Raw genomic sequence first — 21909 nt, forward strand, 5'->3', positions numbered from 1 at the left:
AACAAACGGCAGAAAAAAAATCTGAACAACGTGTGGACACTACAAAGGTTTTGTCTTGTTCGGTGACTGCACTTGAATTAGACGGGCTGGTTTGTTGGAGGTGCTTGTTTAGTCAGTAATTAGGTACTTGATTTTTTTTCCTGTGGAGTTGTTGCTGCCTGTGACGTGGTTCCTGCATCTGAGTTGCTGAGAAAGTGGGGTCACTCTTTCTCGGGCAGGGACCGCTTTTGAATCAGTCTGCAACTCAACGCGCAACTTCACAAGGTGAGCAGAATTTAACTATTTCAACAGGGACACGCTTTCTTAATGTACTGATTTTGAAATGGAGCCGCGTGTGTGAAAAGTGAGGTAAAACGATTTGCAAGATGAGTTTTTGATTGATTGCTGTTAGTATTATTTAATCGTTGGAAGAGTTCTCAAAAGAGCGCACTGGCGTAGCTTTTAACGCGGGGGTCGTAATGCGAAGGCAGAGAATAGAATCCTGTGCGAATGATGCTCCTATTTTAAGTTAAGCAGATGTTCTAGAATTGAACATTTACTTTTACAAATTTAGAAATAACTTCTGACAGAGATGTCATCTTAGTTGTATTTGACGTTTATTTTGAGGAATCATAGTGGTTAACGGTGGAAAATTTTTTATTAGGTGATGATTATGGAATTCTTATTGTTTTCATCAGGTGGAGCAGCATAGTAGTATTATCACTCGTTCTCTTTCCGATTGATGGAATTTGCTTTTTTTTGTTGTTGTTGTTGCGGTATAAACTCACCCACATTCATCCTTACAATGGCATGGAGTCTTTTCCCTCGAATGATCATAAATTGATGAGTAATTCTAGATGTCATTTACTCGTAACATACAGAACACGCGCAGTGGGAGTTTTGGGAATTGCTGAAACAGTTTTTGGACTTAGTCTCCCTCTATGATGTCATCATAGAGCAGGACCATTGAGACTTTGCCTGGAACATGTAGAATGTAAGCGATACTAAACTGACAACCGGGAATGCGCAACCCTTTCCAAAAATCCCGATTACTTTACCCAATGAGGTTATTTACGATTCTCAGTTGCGCACAGATATATTCTAAAATTCTCAGACTTTATGGCAATTTTTAAAACATTCCAGATTGTAGGGTTTATGTACATTTTAGCGAACGTTGTTCGTGCCGTTCTGCGCAGTTTTAAATTGATGAGATCACACATTGTAGGATAATTACCCAAAATACAGAAGAAAACAATACTATTTATATTTCACATTACTGATCTAGCCAACGATACCTGAGTTAATATGCGAGCTGAATTACCATGCCCAGTGTTTCCCCTCTATTCGCCTCTCTTGATACTCGATGAATTATAAGACTGTCTGGCTCCACGAGAAACCAGCAAGTGAAGCCCACAATCTTGTAAGTGAAAAGACTGCTTGTAGTACTTATATGGTGACAAAATGTTCTTTTGGGGCAAATGGTCTTGGAGCACATTAACATAAGGCCCACTTCTATACAGTTGAAAGCACACCGGAGGAAACAGCTGGTTAAACAAACATTGGGGGGCAGTGTTGGTGTAATGGTATAAATTAATAAAACGTTTCTTTATTTACCTCATGAATGGAGCGTTTTGTGGAGTTAAGTGAGTTAAGTTTGCCATCTACTGGTTTTAAGCAGGAAATAAAGCCTCCTGAGGAAGTGTGCGAAGTACATGTGTTTGAAGGATACACTTTCCTCAGATTTGTCTGTCCATTTATGGTGAGAAAATTCCGTTACGTTGAAAAAGGAAGTGAAGTAAATGGGCTGTCGGTTATGAACGGTCGCAGGTATTCAGAGCACTGAAAAGTCAGTTTCAGAATTCCATCTCTTCAGCGAAGGATGTATTGGATGAATGTACACTTTGTGCATTACAACCAAACGGCATTATTTTTACAAACTGGGGAAGGAAATTATGATCTACCCTTAGCTAGCAGTTATCTGATTTGCACACATTGATTGAGTGGTAACCACATTTTCTGTCAAAGTAAGTTAATGTCAGTGCTGGATATGAATGCAAACATGTTAATCTTTTCTCTATTAATGGATATGGCTTCATTTCGTCATTATTATTCTCAGAATTCAACTGACTTCAGTGTGCAACAAAAGATAAGTTTTCAGAGAATAGAATCCCTGGATAAAGCCAAAATAAACCCTTTTTACAAGGAAATGGATTAAATTCTGCCTCCTAGTGGACATGCTAAACGATTTAACATGTATTTTTAGTTTTTTTTCTCTTTATGTATTCATTTTCTCTCTGGTGAAAACAAATTTGTGCACCTGAATTTCACATACTCAATTATGCATTTCACTTGATCTTATAAATTTGTTTTAGTTACCATTGGTATTGTTGTCAGAGCCAGCTGATGTTTTTTTCAGTCATTTTAGTTAAATATTAGAATATATGTGGTAAGGAGTAGGGCTTGTGACCTAAAGTGAGCTGGTTCCGCTCCCTGCAGGAGCACTACAGTTGTGCACTTGATCAAGGTAATTAACCCAAATTGTCTCAGTTAATATCTAGCAGTACATCTGGCTTGCTGAGGACACATTGATGGTTTGAACAGCTATGACTGACTTCATATAGCATTCCACCAGCACCTGTCATAATTTTTATCTAGAAGGTGTTCTTGTGTGCATAACAGGCTATTTTAATGGCTACCCTTTCTCATGAAATTTGGTTCTTGTTTGCAGCAGTGTGTGGTATAAACCTCTTGCCAAGACTTCTCTGTCAAGGTATCTCATATGCTTTAATAATGGGACAATGGTATATCCTGCAACAATTCTCAAAAGAAATAGGTATCAGACTAGAGCCACTGAATACTTTGTATTTCAGCCCTGCATTCTGTAATGGTCAGTCCAGAATGATGACCTGTTACTCGCCTATGCTGCTCTGGATTTCTGCACCATATTCTGTAATGGTCAGTCCAGATCCCTGACTCGCTGTCCTGTTGGCACATGCTCAGCATGCTGCCTGTCTAGTGAAAGGTTGGGTCCCACCCCCGTTTATTATCTTCCTGCCACACTTAGGTGATGACAGCCTGAAGCCATCCAGCAACTTCAGTCATGACCTCTGTCTCCTCCCTTAACCCTGCCCTGTACTCTCCCTCTTCCCCTCCCACCCCCATCTACTGTCTGCCACTGGGACTGTAGAAGATAACAATGTTTGTATAAAGATGACATCATGAGCTTCATTAATGAGATGGAGGACTATGTCTAAATGTGAAAACATGACCCAAAGCCACCTCATTGGAGCTCTTTCATGTAATGATCAGTTTAGCGCTGGCCATACCGGTACAGTGGAGAACAAAGACCTTTATTGGGGTTTTTTGGTCCAGGTGGGAAACGCTCATGACATCATTACACCCTTTGCCTATGACCTGCTGTCTTTAGAGTGCTGCATCTGTGAGTGGTGGTGGTTGGCTGCGTGGAGTCAGAACAGAGAACTTGATGGGGAGTGTTCCGTTTTTATTACCATGTGGTGGATGTAGATCTGCTTAATTGGCTTAATCCTGCTTGAAACCCCACAAAGTATCTCTTTTATCTGGAGTGCTTCATAGACAAAAACTCTCCTTAATTTGGCTAGTCAATAGTGCTAATGTGATAATGTACCAGCTCTTTTATTCAGAAGAGTGTGAAGCACTTTCCAAGTGACTCAGTTTATGAAAAAAAAAAGAATTTATTACCCTTCAAAGTGAGTATATCAGGCAGTACAGATACCGTGTTCTCCTCAAATCTCACTGGACCTTGCAGATTAATTTCTGATGATGTACTGATTCTGACATTGAAAAATCTACTAACATTTGGTAATATTTAGTTGATGGGAACTATTTTCATCTGCTATTAATAAGGCATGTCCACCATCAGTAATAGTTGTAGTTTATGAGTTCCTGGCATGAGATGTTTTAGAATGAGGACGTCATTGGCATTTTTTTCTTAATTTGAACAAATTGAGCTTAAAGGCACTGGAACCCACACAGATTTTTTTTTTTGTTCTGAAAACCAGTTCGGAAATTTCTCCTGGAAGAGAACGTAGTGATTTCCAAGCAGGGATTATGAAGTTGTAGTGTAAGAGAGCAGTGGGCCAGGTGAGGTGGGAGGTAATGAGGGGCAGTGTGTGCGTGTGTGTGTGTGTGAGAGAGAGAGAGAGAGAGAGACTTGGTAGGCAAGGTTTCAGAGCACGGCACATAGCCAGTCCAAACCCCCTTGATTATGGAATGATGAGTTCACTCTGTGGGCCCACACTGAGAGCTCTTTGTGCATTCTGGGGTGGTGCATGTGTGACGCTGAAGCCTACAGCGTTCCTCTAAAAGAAATCCTGTGTGGTTGGACTGGAGTGAACTCTTTTTTCACCAGTGGGAAAAATATCTCTGAGCCACCGCAAGTCTCTGTCTAACACATAGAAGGTTGAAGTCACCTATGCAGTGTTTGAATGGATACCTTGTTCTTTACAAAGTAAATTGGGTGTAGGGGAGACCTAACTATAGTGTACTTCGTCCTTAACACAAAGTAAAACATGTTATTTCATCTTATTTTACTCTGCTTGTTCCACAGCAGAGTACAGAGCATAATACTAAAAGTAAAGCCATTAGATAGCAGTAATAACTACCACACTACTAAGGGGTTGAATGCCAGTAAAATGTACAATTTGATACAAGCTATGGATTGAGTTACACAAAATAAATTAAAGCTAAATAAAATTAAACTACCAAGAGTTCTGAATTGTAAAACAGATGTCAGTTTAATGTGTCAGTCAGGCATGTGAGAGGTTGGAGTGCTGAAGCACAGTAATAAGAGGTGAATGTTCAGCTGGCACTGTAAGGCTGTGTGACTCAGGCAAGGGGTTACTTTTGAGATACTTACACAATGTTTGGAGATTGCTAGAGTTAACAGCAACACCAAGGAAAATATTTTGTATGAAGCAAAAACATGACTCTTCAATCCATTACTGAATGGGGATAAAGTGCACTTTAGGATCTGGGCCTTAGTTTTCATTCTTAGCTGTGGTTATAAAGTGACAATGCTCAATGACCAATCCATCCATGAAGATTCAGCACCACCACATTAATATCAAATCAGTGATATAGTTGTAGAACATCACTTGTTTGTGAAGATGAATGAGAGACGTGTTGCAAATTAAAAAAATAAACTTTCTGTCATGCTTATAGTTATCTGCAAGTCAGTTTTATCATACTAATAATATGGTGTGGTCCATTAAACATCATGGCAGAATCGTACAATTCTGAGCATGACTAAGGGTATATATATTTAAAAGTCACCAAGGTAATGTACTTGTGTACCCTATATAAACCCACCCCTATATTTTACCCACAGACCTACTCTAAACGTACATTCATACACACCCATTAATTAGGTACTCCACTGTGAAAGGGTTCTTTATTTAATCTGTAAAAACTCTTTGAATCCTTAGACTGAGTATGAAAGAGGGGTGGGTCTGGTTTTTGATATGGTCTACTTTGTGAAAATAAAGTATACAAACACTGTTCTTAAAATGTGTCAGATATCATTAGCTTTTAGAATTTAACTGGTTTCAAATGCATGACAATTTTTAGAACATTTGAAGCATTATATTCTACACCAGAAATGTGATTGCTTGGTGTGATATTCACATATTTTAGAGAAGTTATCTGGAGGTATTAATGTAGGTAATTTTGGTTGGCATGAACAGACGAAGAGACAGATTCAAAATTCCAACATAGTCAAGAAATGTTGTCCAAGTTATGCAATGAACAATCATCAGAAAGCAACCTATTTGTGTAGTTAATGGTAAGAAATGGTGGCAATGCAAAAAAGACAAATATGCGAAGTGTGTGTGTCTGCTTTACATTACACTTAGAAAAGCAGCTTTACATAGCTGACCATTTTGCATGCTATCCATTTATACAGTTACAGCTATTTATGAAGGCAATTCAAATTAAGTACCTTGCCCTGAGGGGGTACAGCAGCAGTGGCCCACCAGGGAAATGAACTGACAACCTAAGGGTTATGAACCTTGCTCCCTACCCATACCCCTAGGGCTGCCCCCTAATAGTCGACCAAACGTTAGTCGATGAGAAGAGTCTTAGTCGACCAAGTTTTCATTGGTTGGTTAGTCGCAGAAAAAAAACCCCTCAAACTCCAGTCGGGAATTGCGCCTTGTCATTTAAAAAGTTATTAGACTATGTCGGGCAGGAAATCATCCAAAGTGTGGCATCATTTCGAACGCGTAAAGGACGACCCCAAGAAGGCGACATGCAAACTCTGCATGCAAAGATTCGCCAATCATTCATTGACCTCAATTTTTGATCACGGAAAGTAAATTCACTCAAGCTGTAATTTTTTTTTGAATGACAAGTTGTGTCTATTGTTTCATGTGTCATAGTCATGATCATTTGACCGATTAATTAGTACTTTAACACATCCTGAAGTTTGCCATGTCAGAGTTTTCAGTTTAGATGCAAGTCAGGTTTAATTGTCAGAAGTCATTGTTGGACGATTGTAACAGTTGTTTCTTTTGTCCCTGTACAGTAACAACGATACTTCTTATATTATTATACCGAAGTTGTTCCACATTTGTACAAAGTAGCACCTGTTATTGATAGAACACACATGTGAGTTGTTGATCACAACGAAAATTAGTTTCTGTCTGTAATGTTATCTTTTAAAATGACATTTATCTGAAAAGTGTTACTTTCGTCCCGGCTCTCCCCTAAGTAGCCTAAAGTTATTATCCCTTTTGCACCTAACTTATTTTTATGCTGTATAGCGCACATGTTACCTTACATGGTTCGTTATGTTTTCATTAACGTTATTAAGCTTCTCATAGTTTTCAGGTAGCATTTGCTATATTTTTAACGATAAATCACTGTTTCCTCAAAGCTAAAATTAGCTAGATTTTTCCAATCTAGTGTTCTAACTGCACCGGTTTTAGCATAGGCTACACGCTAAATGGCAAATCACACCACTGTGACCGTATGTGTGAAAGTCCATTATGCTAAATAATCAATGGCCTAATTAACATGAACAAAGTTAAGGCTATATGCCGCTAAATAAATATATTGTCATATGTGTTATTAGGCTTATCCAGGTGTTCCTGGTGACTGGGGAAGATAGGTAGCCTATATTACCTCGATTACTGTATGTTTAACTTCATGTTCTGTTTTTTATTTATCATTTGTTTTATAAGTTATTGTTTTGGTATTACAAGTTCATAAGTTGCGTTATGTTATACTGTGTTGCAATAAATCAACAAAATGTTCAGTCTCCTTGCTGGTTGTTCCGACAAATTCAGAATCATCACCGCTTTTGCCGTTAGCATTGTCGTTAACAGGTGGCTCGCTTCGTGCGTGCGCTTGTAAAATTTATATTTTAAAGGCTCATTATTATGGTTTTGTAACGTAGCACAGTGTTAACAATGTTACTTATAACATTCTTTCTCGGCCCTGGAACTTAAACCATTTTCTGATGCCCCAAAAAATATATATTTAAATAATTAAATTAGTCTAATATCATAAATGTGCGACGACTAGTCGACTAATGGCTTGAACTAACGACTACTAGTAGACAAGGAAAATCTTTGGTCGGGGGCAGCCCTACATACACCACACCATTATTTCTCTCTTCTTTGAATCCAGTGTAATCATCATTAGGTTACTAGTAGTAGATCCTAACAGATCCTGGTGCCATTGTTATAGGAAAAAGCTACATCACATCACATATCCCATAAATATGACCTCATCATAGACCACCCTGAACCTGCAATCTCTTATCTGACAAGATGTGTGTCTCGTTAGGGACGTGAAATTGAGACAAACCTGACAAAGGTTTCAGCTATGTCAACAGCCTCAGGCCATTGTGATGCAGAACTGCTACTCCAACATTTGCTTGTTGTATGGGGATAAGGTTTATATTGGGAGCCTTGCAGGCAGAGTCTTATGTCTATTTATATACGTTTTTTTAAAAGGAGATGTGGAGTTATGTGTAGCAGTGTAAGAACAACATGGCTTTACAGTCTTCTGAATGGGTATACCAAATTTCAGTAGTTAAAATTCTGTTCTACCGTTTTATGCCTAGAATTCACATTCGTCCCAATCCGATCCATGTATGGTCTGGATAAATGCCACAGGGGTCCTTGGCATTGCTGGCCATATCTAATGGTCATGTCTTCATAATCAATGATATCCTCCCACTACTTAGTTACTGTGGCATTTGTCTACATTTCACTATATACTGGATAGAAGTAAATTAATAGAGGGTGATTTTAAGATAAGGAAACTGAAATTTTCAGCTATTCATGTGTCCCGTTAAATTTTAGCTTTCAAATTTAAATAGACAAAAGTGCAGATGTATACATCATATCACTGTCTCTGTGGAAGAATGTCATTTCAAGTTCTGCATGCTTAAGACTATTCATATATAAAAATGTGTATTACTATGGTCACTGATGTGTATGGCCACTTCAACCTTTTCAGCAGGAACAAAGGATATAATTGGTAAAAAAAAAAAAACAAATGGGCATGAGGGTAAAATGATTAGTACATAAAGGCAGCCAAATAGAGTAACTGAAAGCTGTTTTCCCAAATAAAAAACTGAGTTCTCTTTTTTTCTGCAGTTAATCCTCTTTTGGCTTAAATCCAAAATAGCAACAAAATTAAAAAGGGTTTGTTGCATGGCCATGATGTCTTGAACTGTAATGAAGGATGTGAAATACATTTAGGTCACATGCAATTTAATGGAAACTTTATGAAGCTTTTATGAAATATACTTAAATCATCATGAGTACGTTGTTAGCATTTTAAGCATTGATAAGCAAATGTGCTTTATGCCACTTGAGTCTTCTCCTGGTCTCATGTTTAACACAGCATGAGTTGTATTACTTATCAGTCATCTTGAGCCACTGCATTGTTTATGGATGTTTTATAAAGGTCTAACTACTAGCTCATGAGGGTGTTATTTATATATAAAGCACTATACAAATAAAATTGAAATTGAAATGTATTATGAAATCATGCTTACCATAAAGTGCGTCAGTAGTTGTGTAAACATAATAGTAACAATTAAGATCCTAATGATTGTACGAACTTCTGTTTGTATGCATGTTTTTTTTCTTAAATATATAGGTGATTAAGGTACATATAACGCAGTCCATGAAGTAAGTTAATCCTCTAGCTACTCAGCTGTGTAGGTTTCTCATGGCCCTCTCTACACTACTGATAGACGTTCTTTGGTATGAGCTCAGAACATGTGTCCCTCTTGGACACTTGAAGGGGCAGTACACCTTGATCCCTGAGGGGGCGAGTCACTGTGGTCTCTGCAGTGCCAAGTTACTGCACTGCAACCAAGCAGGCATGACAGCATATCCGAAACACACTGGAGCACTGCCTTGGAGGAGAACAGTATAACGCTCCCTGGTCTGTATGACTCTGAAAAGGAATGACTGCTTAGCGTCATTTTTCTGCAAAGCATTCCTGTGTCTGTCATTGTATCAGTGTCGATATAAGCGCCAATCTAACTCCTTTTAAAGAATTAAAATACTGTACAGGATGGTCATGGCCAGAAAACTTTCAAACTTAGCAATTACACAGTTGGAGAAGAATTTGGTGGTTTTTCAGCTAATTTCATTAAAATAAACACCCAGGATGAAAAATTACAGGGTTCTTACAAAGAAATCACAATTGTTTTTGTGAGGTTTGATCAATTATGTTGTACATCAGGTGAATTTATGAACATGAATTGAGATGGGCTATATCATATTCCTTTACATACAGTAAGGCGAGTTAGCCTCTGAGCCATAATAAAACTGCATGACATTCAGGGTAGGACTGTGCTTTATAGGAAGACAATCTATGTTATATATTCATGCTCATTTATATATTAATGACAAATGACATATAACTGACATGTAACACAATGGACAACTGACTCATTTAGGGTTACATTTGGTATTGCCCTATAAGAATTTATTACAGTGGTTATGAGAGAACGGAGGGCAAATTTGCATACAATATCCTGTATAAAAGGATTGTGTATGCATACTTTATTTATGTATACTAGATAAATATGAACACTCAGATTGTTAATATTCACAACAGCAGAAAGACCAGTCCTTTTGTTGACGTTGTTTATGCAGTAGCTGTCACCTCTGCTTAGGAAACAAAGACCATTTGACAGCGCATGTGTGGACCCATTTCTGTGGAATCTCATGAATCCATGTGTCAGGCTCATGTTGAGAGATTGGCTGACCTGCAGGTGATGGCCAGCCCCGGATGCAGGGCATCTCTACATCAAACAGGGCCTTCGGGCGAGAAAGCTGATACTCTTTCTCTCTGTGTTGACATTGGCAACTTCAAGCTGACAAAGCTTGTCTCTATCCCTCTGTCTCTGTCTGTCATTGACTATTATCTCTGGAAGACAGAGCGTCTGTTCTCTTAACAGGAGAGCTGATTTGAAGGGAACACACATCCTCTTATCAGTTGGTGATGTTAAGAGGTGTAAGCACTGGCTGCATCCTCTGTTAAAAAAAAGACAAGCCGCTGTAAATCTGTGCCTCAAGATTAGATTAATTGGTTGCCTTTGGAGGAATGCAGACACAATGGCTTGTATTTATTTATTCCCATTCATAAAAACAGTCCAGTTGGCAGGCAGGTGGAAGTCTGGATTTGTGTCATGGCTGATGTACTTGCCTGAGATTAAGGACCAAGAATAGGTCCCTTGGCAGTCTAGGGCTTCTGTTGCCAAGTTGATAAAATTGCACCAGCGCTATATTAATGAAAAATATGTACTTACTTTGCAAGTAAGCAAAAAAGAGATAACCTTCTCTCCCTATCAATAGGCTCAGAAAGACCATGAATTATCTGTACTATGTCTTGAGGAGAAGTCATTTGATGTAATGGAGTGGGGACATGTTAGCTCGGATACTTTAGGTATGACAAAATCTAAATCTGTTTACGCATAGCTGTTGTTGTTTATAATCACTTTTGGAAATAATTGAGATTTCATGATTGGAAATTATTTTGTTTTAAACTTTGTAATGCATGGAAAAACATTTCCCTTAGCTGCCAACTAACTGGGGTTTTGAGATAAACTGTCATCAAAAGACCCATTTGGGAAACAGTTCTAACATTAATATTAATATTTGGTTGGGCTTGTCTGATATTATAGATCACTAGAAATGCTAAGCCTTCTAAGGGTTTTTCCTGTTTCCTTAATGAGGCATTCATCACATTGTAGCACAGCACAATGCAACGCAGAGCTTGCATTCTCTTTAGGTTTTTTTTTTAACCCAGCTCAAACCGCCAATTGGCGTGTGGCACGTTACGCGTGGCTTCATTTGTAAGATCTGTGTCCATATCAGGCAGACCTATTCCCTTGAAAACGGTGTCTGTCGTCACCTTGGCAGCCCTCAGTGCAGAGTAATCAGAGCTTCTGCTCAGCTGTACACCTTCTTTGCTGGCTTTGCTGCATTTAGAATCCTAGCTCTCTAATGCCTGTGACAGTACTGGGAATACTGTGGACTACATTATGTCCCCAGACAGTATTGTGTATACTCCAAACCAAATTACATCCCCACACAGTACTGTCCATACTCCAGACTAGATTACTATACATCCCCAGACAGTACTGTGCATACTCTGGACTAGATTACTATACATCCCCAGACAGTACTACGCATATTCTGGAGAAGATTACTGTACATCCCTGGACAGTACTGTGCGTATTCCAGACTAGATAATAATCCCAGAGGGTAATGTGGGTACTCCAGACTACATAATTCTAGCTAGCACTGTGCATGCTCTGGAGTAGATTACAAAGTGAACATTCACATCATGGTTGAGTTCAAAATGCCCTACTCCTGATCACCACATGGCAGTATTCACTCAATCTCCCATAGAATCCAGATAGAGAACAGCGATAAAAGAATCTAGCTTTCTTGGCTCACTCGTTTACCCCTGTCTGGCATTGTTTTGTGGAAGCCCAGAAGTGATTGTGGCAATTCTATCCTGCTCCCAGTGTGAACAAGTGGTAATATGTTGATCATTTGCAACTGTATCCCAGTTTCTCAGCAGTGAAGGAGTTGCTCAGGCTAGCTTTGGTTGTTATTAATGAGGAGGAATTTTCCACATGCCAGGGTTCTTTGTGTTTTAGACCACCATCTGAACAGATAGACATTTCATTATCCAGATCAAATTTATGTGGAGCAGTTCAGTGGAACAGTGTTGCTGCATTAAAGCTCTTAGATAGTGTAATTAAATCATGCTTGCGTGTGTTTGTGTGTGTGTGTGTGTGTGTGAGTGTGAGACAGCTTTGAACATTAAACATTAACATTTTGCTCACTCCAAATATTGATGTTTGGGCTCTGATAACCGTTTGGCGGCTCATGCTATCATATGCAAAATGTGGCTTTACCCATTATTTAAGTTTCTAAAAATGCTAGACAGTGGCTGGGCTCCAAAACCATCTAATTTGCATTGTAGGACAGCTGAAGTTAAATTATGAAAGTGGTACATTACCTACAGCATGGGAAACATTTCAGCTCGGGATGACAATGATACAATGAGCCAAATACGGCTTTAGTAAAATTACCTTCTCTTTTACGAGTCATTGGACATTTTTTTTCAGTGATAAGTTTACACTGCACATTAGGAAACTACCCTGCCCAGGTATTTTGGTGTGCAGTGCATGCTGGGACAGATTTTGCAACACACACAGGTTTTAATAAGAATATCCCTATAAAATTTACATTGTGTTGTTTCTCTGATTTCTTGACTTGTCTGCCAGAGACTCATACTAATGGTGGAACATGATGGAACTACAGAAATTAACCTGAAAAGGATCACTGTATCTTCCATTGTTTGTTGTGCTCACGTTTTTGCTGGAAGAAAATATGATTTTCATCTACGTTCATTCTGAATAGGGGAATAATGGTGAGTCGCTCTTCCACAAAGTAAATGTCTAGCCAAAATTAACAAAATGGTTTAAAGAAACCCAAAATGTGGATTGTTCCTGTGTCACATAAGTCTCTGGATTGTTAACAAAAATACAGGCGCGTGTCTGGGAATGTCAGACTGACGGCACTTATCCAATGCTGGGGAAAGGGCACACTGTGCTTTGGCCCTTCTTTTCTAAACAGAGTCTCTTTGGACCTACAGAGAGCCACATTTGGCAGACGCTTCCACTGAACTGAAGCCATGCCTGTCTGATGACCATACTGTACATGGAGAGTGTATTGGCACTGGTTCAAATTAATTTGCTTGTCATACAATTTCTGTGCATACTGTTTCAAGTGTGCAGTTCATAAATGCTGTTATTTGACAAGAGGTGTCCGACAAAGACTTCATAATCTTCCCCAAGATGATTTCTGGAAATGTAAAGGTTTTGTTCATGAAAACTGATTAACTCTGTGAATCCTGTGCCCTCTGTCACATCTGTGACATTAGAATTTGTTTTTTAAAACGAAAGTGTGGGTTATGTATTCCCCACTTCTGCACACAAGCAAGTTCCTTCTATGTGTCAGCGCTGATACAGCAGATGACAGTTATAAGCTATATCAACCACAAGTTTAGTGAAATTGGCTTTGAAGGTTATAGAAGAAAAATGCTACCAAATATTAATAGTGCTTCTATCAAAATTGGCAAAGATTTAAGCAGCTCACTTTGTCAAAAAAGACAGAGCTCAGCCACAAAAACAATTTATAATTGCTCATGTCCTTGTGCCAACAACCATAGCATTATTAAATATCATAAGAAATGACAATTTAATTCAGCCCCTTGTGCAATTATGGCTCTGCTGCCATGATCCTGGAGCGAGGGCAGGGACACCCATTGCCAAAATGGAACAACATATTCCCAGAGAGTCTCAGAGTAGAGTGGGCGAGGGGTTACGGGGGCAGTGAATCTGTTCCTTGCAAAATGTTAGGACAGTACTCAAACTAGCACACTGAGAACAACCCCACCCACATTGTTATTGCAGCAGAAAGCACTGGTGCAAGATGATGGCAGTTTGTGTACACTCTGCTTAAGGGTCCCGTCTCCATTACATCGTTTCTGTTACTGTTAGATGTCAGACAGTCAAAGACGTTGAAAACACAGCTTGGGTCAAATGGTAGAGGGGGCAGTGCTATGCAGTGAGTCAAATATGCGTCTGTGTCAAGGGTACTGGCATGTGGTGCCACACATACTATACGTTTTCAGAATCTGATTACAGAGTAATTTCATAATGCGGTCACCTAACAAAGCCGAGAGTTTTGCCAAAGTTCTGTCCTTGTAGCAAGTACTGCAATCAACAAAGCATAGAAACCGGCTCTTTAATGGCATTTACTGTCTTCCATGCAGAGATGTTGCATGCCAAACTACTTTAAGAGCACACAATACTTTCTGAGTTGCTTCTTGTATAGGTAAACATGTATTGTTTAAAGAGCACATCATGGGATATATTCCTGTCAAAAGGACAGAGGGCAGATATGAGATAATGCAGTCAGCTCTGTGTTCGAGCTGACCTTTTTTGATCGAACAATTGTGTTTTATGGACACCCCTCAGACACCCGTCCTGATGCGTGTCAACTAACTGATCCCCCCTCAGCATTTCGGCGGAGAGCCAGGAAACCGCAGCATACCCGTGAGAATGATACGCATGCTGACCTGCCAAGAGTAGAAAACATTGTAATGACTTCCAGGCCACTTTGTCATAGCACCATGCAATAACCTAGAGGCAATACTGTTACAGCATCATGCAATAATCTGCCAGATATCTTATCACGGCACCGTATAAATTAATGACTTACAGACCATCTTATCACGGCACCACATATAGTAATAACCTAAAAGGCAGTTTTATTCTCCATGTACTGTAATAACATACAGCCTAGTTATAACCACCAAGCCATTCTATCACAGCATCATGTAATAAGCTACAAGCCAATATATTTCAGTATTGTGTAATAAGCTACAGGCCAGTTTAATAACACACAGACTATCCTTTGGCAGCAAAATGGACATGTACTGGCAGTAAGCCAGTGTATTGCAGCACCATATACAGTAATAACCTTCAGGAGTGTCCCATAAAGGCATGTGTGCTCATAAGTGTATGCACACTTTCACACAGGAATGCATACACATACATACGCACACACCCACACACACACACGCGCGCGCGCACACGCACACACACACACACGCACACAGAGCTACATCTTTAGCAATATCACTTCTTAGTTTATCAAGCAATCCTTGCAGACTTTCCATTACTGCATCCTCTGTAAGCTGATCGAAACCAGGGCACAATTTGATGTTTACTTTGGTACTCTTTAACTGTGAAGCGTTACTCTCCAATCTGCATCCTGATTACTTGGCATAGTTTATAACCAATAGTTTCATTGCACAATTATAAGCTCGTTGTGTGTTACAGCTACTGCCAGAGATGATAAACAAGTGACCCCATAGACATTTCTGTGATGAATTTCAAGCTGAAAGCAACACCCTTACCCCACCCTGGACACATTGTTTTTCTCAAACAATAGTGTGAATTTTTCGCAAAGACCCTGCCTGTCAGCGTTTGTTTCAGTGTTCACCACAAACAAGGGAGCCACTAAGCAGAAATTGAGCAAATAAAGCCAGCTTTCTCATTTAGGTTCTTCACTGAAGAAGCTCATCATTACTTTAGGCTTGTAAATAATACTTTGGTGTAGGTAACAATACCAAAGTTTCCAGTGAACTCTTCAGATGTTTAGGAGCGATGCTCATTAACATTAAAAGCTGACTTCAAACGTAGGACACAAAAGTACTTCAAACATAATGTCTTTGCAAATATAGCTCATTTTCTTCACTACAGGCTAATCAGATGGATAAAAATAAAGAGGGGAAAGAAAATAAGTATCCTTGCTTCCAAGTGTTTGTGTTGCCCTCTCACACCAATGTAAAGTTTTCGTCGACCTGGACCACATCACAAGAAGAAGTAGCAGAACAATAGTGCTGTTAACCCCTAGATTTCTCTGTCTGAACATGTCTAAGCTTCACCGCAGATATCCTTCTTTTCTACTGAAGGCAGCCTCGCTCCTTGAAATAGTACTGTCGGCAAGCCTGAAATTATGACCTAAAATAACTAGATACTGGTGTGTCCAGTCCCACAAATTAGTTAAAAGATAGAAGATTTGATGTGAAGTGAAGTAAAAACAGCTTCCCAGGAGAGGGTGGAGTGGACCCATTAACTGGCTCTTTGTTTCTGCTGTGCATTAAGGATACACATGCTACTTTGTTTTGTTGAAAGTTCATGCACCATCTTATGAAGTCCTGTAGTCTTAGTTTTTGGGTAAAAATGAAGTTTGTGTCAGTAGGTCCATGAAAAGAATTATAGTCAGAATCCCATTTTCTTTCTCCCTACTCCCTCTGGCGTTTTCTTAATGGAGGATAATCCATTTTGCTGTCCCAAATGTATGCATTAGCTGTAAGAAGACATCATGAAAAAAGCATCGTAAAATAAACTGACTGTTGTGTATATCATACAAGCTGCCTTTGCATTACTACTAAAGGTCTAGCTTCCATACAGTCTGCAGTCTACACACTACAGATGCCGTGCTAGCCATAGTGACCCATGTGAAGGATAGCAATACCCTAATTGCAGCATGTCACCTTCCTGTCAAGCCTTGACTTGCCCTTTCTGATAGTTTTACCTCCCGTAATAGTGTATCCCTGTGGTATGCAGGGATAACAGTGTGCCTGTTGCCAGAGTGTTGGCGGATAGGTTTTGGGTGGAGAGTTGTATTTGGGGAGGTTTTTTTTCTACAAAGAAGTCCTGTTTGTTACACCTGGGAAGAAAAGGGGTGTAAACTTGTCCAGCTGTTAAGGCTCTGTCATAAAGAGGCCCGGCGGGCCAGTTTAGCTGTACAAACCTATGCAGTGTCCTCCCTTGGCTGCCTAATGTTGCATGTCCCTTTATTGATAGTGGGCTGAAATTCTGCATTGCCCGTGCTGCAGAGGAACCAGGTTTATTCTCTCTCGCTCCCTCTCTCTCTCTCTCTCTCTCTCTCTCTCTCTCTCTCTCCCTTTTTTTCTTTAATGAAACTTGCTCATCCCGTCCTGCAGGCACTGCACCGCTCCAGGAAATTCCATCTCTCGCTCTAACACAGCAACTCCCCCCCTGGAGGAAAGAGGATGCTTCGCCGCTCTGTCCTTTTTCTTATCGGCGTCGGGTCCTCGTTTGCGTAATTACCATTTTCGGATAGTGGTGTGGTGGGGGGGGGGCGGGGGGGGGGGGGGGGGGGGGGGGGGGGGGGGGGGTTGAGCGAGAGGGGGCTCCTCCGCAGAGCGCTGTTCTGCTGACTGCAGAAGCGCTACCTGGCACAGCTCATGGGTGCGTCAGCATTCTAGGTAGAAATGAATGAAAAATCAATCAGCGCGACTGCAGTGCGAGCCCACGCAACTCTAACCTAGTTTGTGCATGGCTCTGTCCACACGCCCCGAGCAGGTGCAAGTACTCTTTAAGATGGTAAGTTCCCCGGGTTTGCACCTCGGTGAAAGCTTGCAGGGAGACGAGGGGGGAGACGCCGGCGGTGGGATGCGCGGGTATCGGGGGGTGCGCCTCGGAAAGTTTTGCCTCAATTTTGAAACTGGTCGGAGTGCAGAGGGCTAGATATCTTGTGCTGCTTTCAGAAACTATTTTCTTGGCTCAGTTGTTTCATGCTGCATTAAGCATGACATAAGTAGCCATAATAGCTCCCAGGGCACTAAGGTGTTTTTTCTAACTTTAGGATTGTGATTTAACTCGTAGGTTCTATACCTGCCGGAATAGCGCGGTGTCACTGATAAGTATCGCTGTGCTATTCTCGGCAGCGCTCATTTTTCGCTGGCCCATTTCTTGCTCTGCTGCTGTGTTTGATGAGGGCTCGTGCTGACATTGAAGGGCACTGTGAGGACTGCATCTATATCGCACAGGGGGGAGGCTGCCGCAGATGGAAAAATGTTTGCAGCTTACAGGAGTGGTGCATGTCCCACACATGCATGCTTGTGTTAATACGCCTTTCTGCAAACCGGTCAGAGTGATGCTTTCACTCCCCGGTGGTGTTCTGTGTGTTGGGAGGGGGCTGTTTTAACCTTGCTAAAGGAGTCACTTTTCAGGACATTTGAAACTGAGTCAAAACTTTTATGTAGTTCAGCTGTTTCCAGTTCTGCGTGTTAAAGAGGAGACGGTGACATGATAATGTGGTCGTAGCTCCACGTCTGACCTTCTGCCCCCTTTTTCCCCACTCTTCTTTGCAGCGAAGAGGCCCCTCGGTGCTATAAAAATGAACTCCCTACTCTTCCTTGGACTTGTGTCCCTGAGCCTGGCTGACAACTTTGACCACGCATACAGCGACCTGGAACATTACAGAACCATCTACATCTCAGGTAGATGAGGGAGGGTTTGGTGGGGAGGTTGGGGGAGGGTGAAGAGGGGGTATGTGAGAGCGATGTGGTGCTGGGGTGACTGCAGTGAAGCACTGCTGCTCCCTCTCTCTCCCCCCCTCACAATGCAGCAGCAAGCGCCCACTGCATCTGTGGAGTGTCCCTGGCACCATCAGCCCACAGCCGTTGCCTCGGCGACACGGGGGGCTGCCCCTGGACTGTGTCATCTTCTTTGCTGTGTGCAGTGTAATCCAAGCGCAGCCCAGCCTTACTACGGATGATGAATAAATGATAAGAGTGGTGTGGTGCTACATTTACCCACACTTCATCTGCATATGCTGTTATCTCAGCTGAGTAGCCTCCCAATGACCTCCATGCTCTAAATGGCAAGGTAGGTCTGTGTTCCATACTGAAATAAACATGTAATTTTAAGGTTCATCAGTTTAAAAAAAAAGTATTGCTGAGATTAGATTATAGCTGTTTACATTAGCGCCTGTCTCACTTGAGTCTTCACTTGAGTATTTCCTTCCTTCTGCAGATGGGCTCAGTGAAAAACAAAAACAAGCGCGTGTTTGTGCGTGGTAATCTGATACCTTCAATATGTGTAGTAATGACTCATGCGGGCCGGTGATGTCACTAACCTGGGTGGCTGCCATTACAGGGGAGTTCCCAGGTTCTCATGGGAGAGACTTGCTGAGTCGTTGACATTCTCATTGACTTGCTGACCTGCTCTACAGTTCCAAATTCTCCCTGTTGTATTGAATAAGAAGGGGTGGCAGTTGGGGGTGGGGGTTGAGTTATGTGTGAAGTTTGAGCAGCTACCTAACCCATTGTCTTCATTTGTTTTTTAGGATGTGATACTCTTTTGGTTGGGGAATAAACTTTATATTTATGCTGTGTCAGAATGCACATGATGACATTAATGTGATGGCTGTCATTTGGTCTTCTCTTAATGTTCACTGCGACCTTGACAAATCTACACTGAAGGAAGAAAGGGATTACATACTGGGCTGTGCTAAGGGCGTGATGTAATCTCAAATTTGTACAAGGGAACCTTTTTAGGATTAGCCAATTCCTTTCCTTTGTATTTTGAAATTTGACAAGCACTTTAACATTTGCCCCTGCCTAGCATGCCAATTTGATTTTCTTGGAAATAGCCAAGAGATCCAAGAAATCTTGCAGTGTTTTTTGTACCCTCTGTACCCTCCCATTAGAGACAGATGTTTTTAATCAGTCAGCGATATTGGATGTTATTCTGAGAGAGAATTGTGTGACAGCTAATAGCTTTTTTATTGGCGTAGAAATTTTATTGTGCTGTATCAAATGTGTTTGTTTATGTAATACTTTAATTGTTTCCCTGTCCCAGCCTTTGCTCGCACACGCGAGAAAAACCAGTGTTGAAATATTCTTCTTAGATGTGGAGTAGATAGCAATGCAATATCAAGCCGATTGCTCAAAGTGTTTTGAACAGCCTTGTACAAAAAGACACACCATGAAATATGAGCTCTTAAAAGCTGAAGTGTCCAGGGGCCAGATGCTACAGTCTTTGGCTGTGATCAGTGGGCTCTTGAGGAGTTAGAGTACAACAGTGTTTTCTGGCATTTCGAATTGGAGTTGAGGGACTGTAGGTCTGCACTGTTCTGCATTGCACCTTTTAATTCAGTTGAGTTTTTTCTTTGTGTGCTAGGACCGCCCCCTTGCACTTCACTGAGCAGTGCACGGCTGCTTTACCTGCAGATCGAGGTGCATCATCTGTCCATGTATAAGGTGGTGCAATGTTCCCACACTGTATGCTGCTGCATTGTCAATTGTGTTGCCAAAGCATGTGTCCACTTAGCTTTAGCCACTTTAGCATCTTTCGGTCTGCTGCTAGGATTGTGACCACTAATGGTTTATTAAATCAGATGAGGTTTTCAGTTAGGTTTTGAGATTGACAATGATTTGAATGAGGATTGTATTTGATCGTTTTTACAAGGATGGTGGCATTTAAAATGTGCAAAACGCACGTGGGACAGTTGGGAAGCTTGAGGAAGAGGGAGTTGTGGGAATCACAGTTATCTTGTCATTTGCATATCCATAGATGCTGGTAAAAAAAAAAAAAAAACTGTCACTGAGGGATTGGATTCTAATGGGTATTATATCTAATATGGTTATCTGTGTGGATTGGATTCTAAGTGCACATTCACCAAGGAATTCTCTAATAATGTACTTTGATGCTGTAGGAGTTTTAAATTAGTTCACTTTAATGGCATTTAATTCCATACTTCTTAATGATTAAGTGTCTTACTAAAATAAATATAGCTCAGATTGTTCACTTTATTGAAGGGTTTGTTTGAGGTTTTTACAGGTACTCAAGCAGTGACTAATGTAATTCTTTCAAATCTAATTTAAAGTGTTTAAATTACTAACAAAAGGTACATTCATGAGCTATGAGAACAGTCATAACCTTTTTGTAAACTAACTAATGTTTCTCTCTGCCCTCAAGACACACAGATCATTGATTTAGCTGTTTCAGATTAGATAACTGTACTGTAGCACCCCTGTACATAAAATATCTTTGTACTGTAAATGTGAAACATGTTTGTGGATTCTATGAAATGGAAGTATGAAAATGACAAACAATCACAATGCAACACACAATAGAAAAAGATATGTGGACTTGCCTTCAGTGATATGGTTGCCTTCATTGTTGGCATGTATCACATAAATATCAATACCAGATCAACAACTCTCTTTTGCCTCCCAGAACTGTGCAACTCATAATCTAAATAAAAGCAGCACATTTGAGCCCTAAGTCAACCATGTGCTTCGTTCCAGGGGGCTATTATGAGATACACTGTGGGTAGGAAAAAAGGTATATCAAAACACATACTCATAGCCAGACTGCAGTAACATATGTCCATCATCACGCTATTGGTGCTCAAGAGAAAATGGAGACCTTTTGAGACGCATTCAGTGTTAGGTGCAGGTCAGCCAAGAGAATACTAAAAACTGAAATCTAAATTGCTTTAAAGCAAAACAAAAAATTTTATATAGAATTGTACAGTTTGTATACTCTCATTTATTATACTGTACAGTGCATGGTTTGTTGTGGGGAAATATCCAAACATGAAATGAAAGAAATGTTTGTGTTTCGGTTTAGTTTTAAAAGAGAGGTTCTGTTTGAAGAGAAACGTAGAGAATTGCAACATGTAGAACATCAGATGTTGGTCTTGGTTTCTTACGATGGCATTCTGCCCAACAAATGTTTTACATAGCCTTGCTGGACTGAGTGAACGATACGCATTCCAGCTAACAAGCCAATGTGAAATCATCATCAAGTGTGTGTCATTTTCTCAACACATCACACTTCATCACACTTCACAGACATTTTTAGTGTTGAATTTTTAATGATTTTAATGTAGCTATTAGTACCTTAAACATGAATGCCCACACTATTATGAAGAATTCCCCTCTTGCAGCTTGAAAGTGCACAGCATTACATGGTCAGCCTTTAGGTGTTCCGTCAGCGTGGTAATAAAA

General features: G+C 40.4%; 1 protein-coding gene across 2 annotated transcripts in view; it reads left to right on the plus strand.

Annotated features, from left to right (window-relative positions):
* Nucleotides 1–209: 209 nt before the first annotated feature.
* The window catches only part of LOC118777733 (hyaluronan and proteoglycan link protein 1-like), a 28550-nt gene continuing 6850 nt past the window's right edge, over nt 210–21909 (plus strand). The window contains exons 1-2 of one of the 2 annotated variants that reach the window (XM_036528859.1): nt 210–264; nt 18262–18390. In XM_036528859.1, the coding sequence (XP_036384752.1) occupies nt 18288–18390 (103 nt within the window). In that variant the 5' untranslated portion in view covers nt 210–264; nt 18262–18287. Of the gene's footprint in view, nt 265–17326; nt 17492–18261; nt 18391–21909 lie in introns of those variants that run through there. The other variant, XM_036528860.1, reaches the window with a different exon arrangement.

This window comes from Megalops cyprinoides, chromosome 5 (assembly GCF_013368585.1).
Source record: "Megalops cyprinoides isolate fMegCyp1 chromosome 5, fMegCyp1.pri, whole genome shotgun sequence".
Classification (NCBI taxonomy): domain Eukaryota; kingdom Metazoa; phylum Chordata; class Actinopteri; order Elopiformes; family Megalopidae; genus Megalops; species Megalops cyprinoides.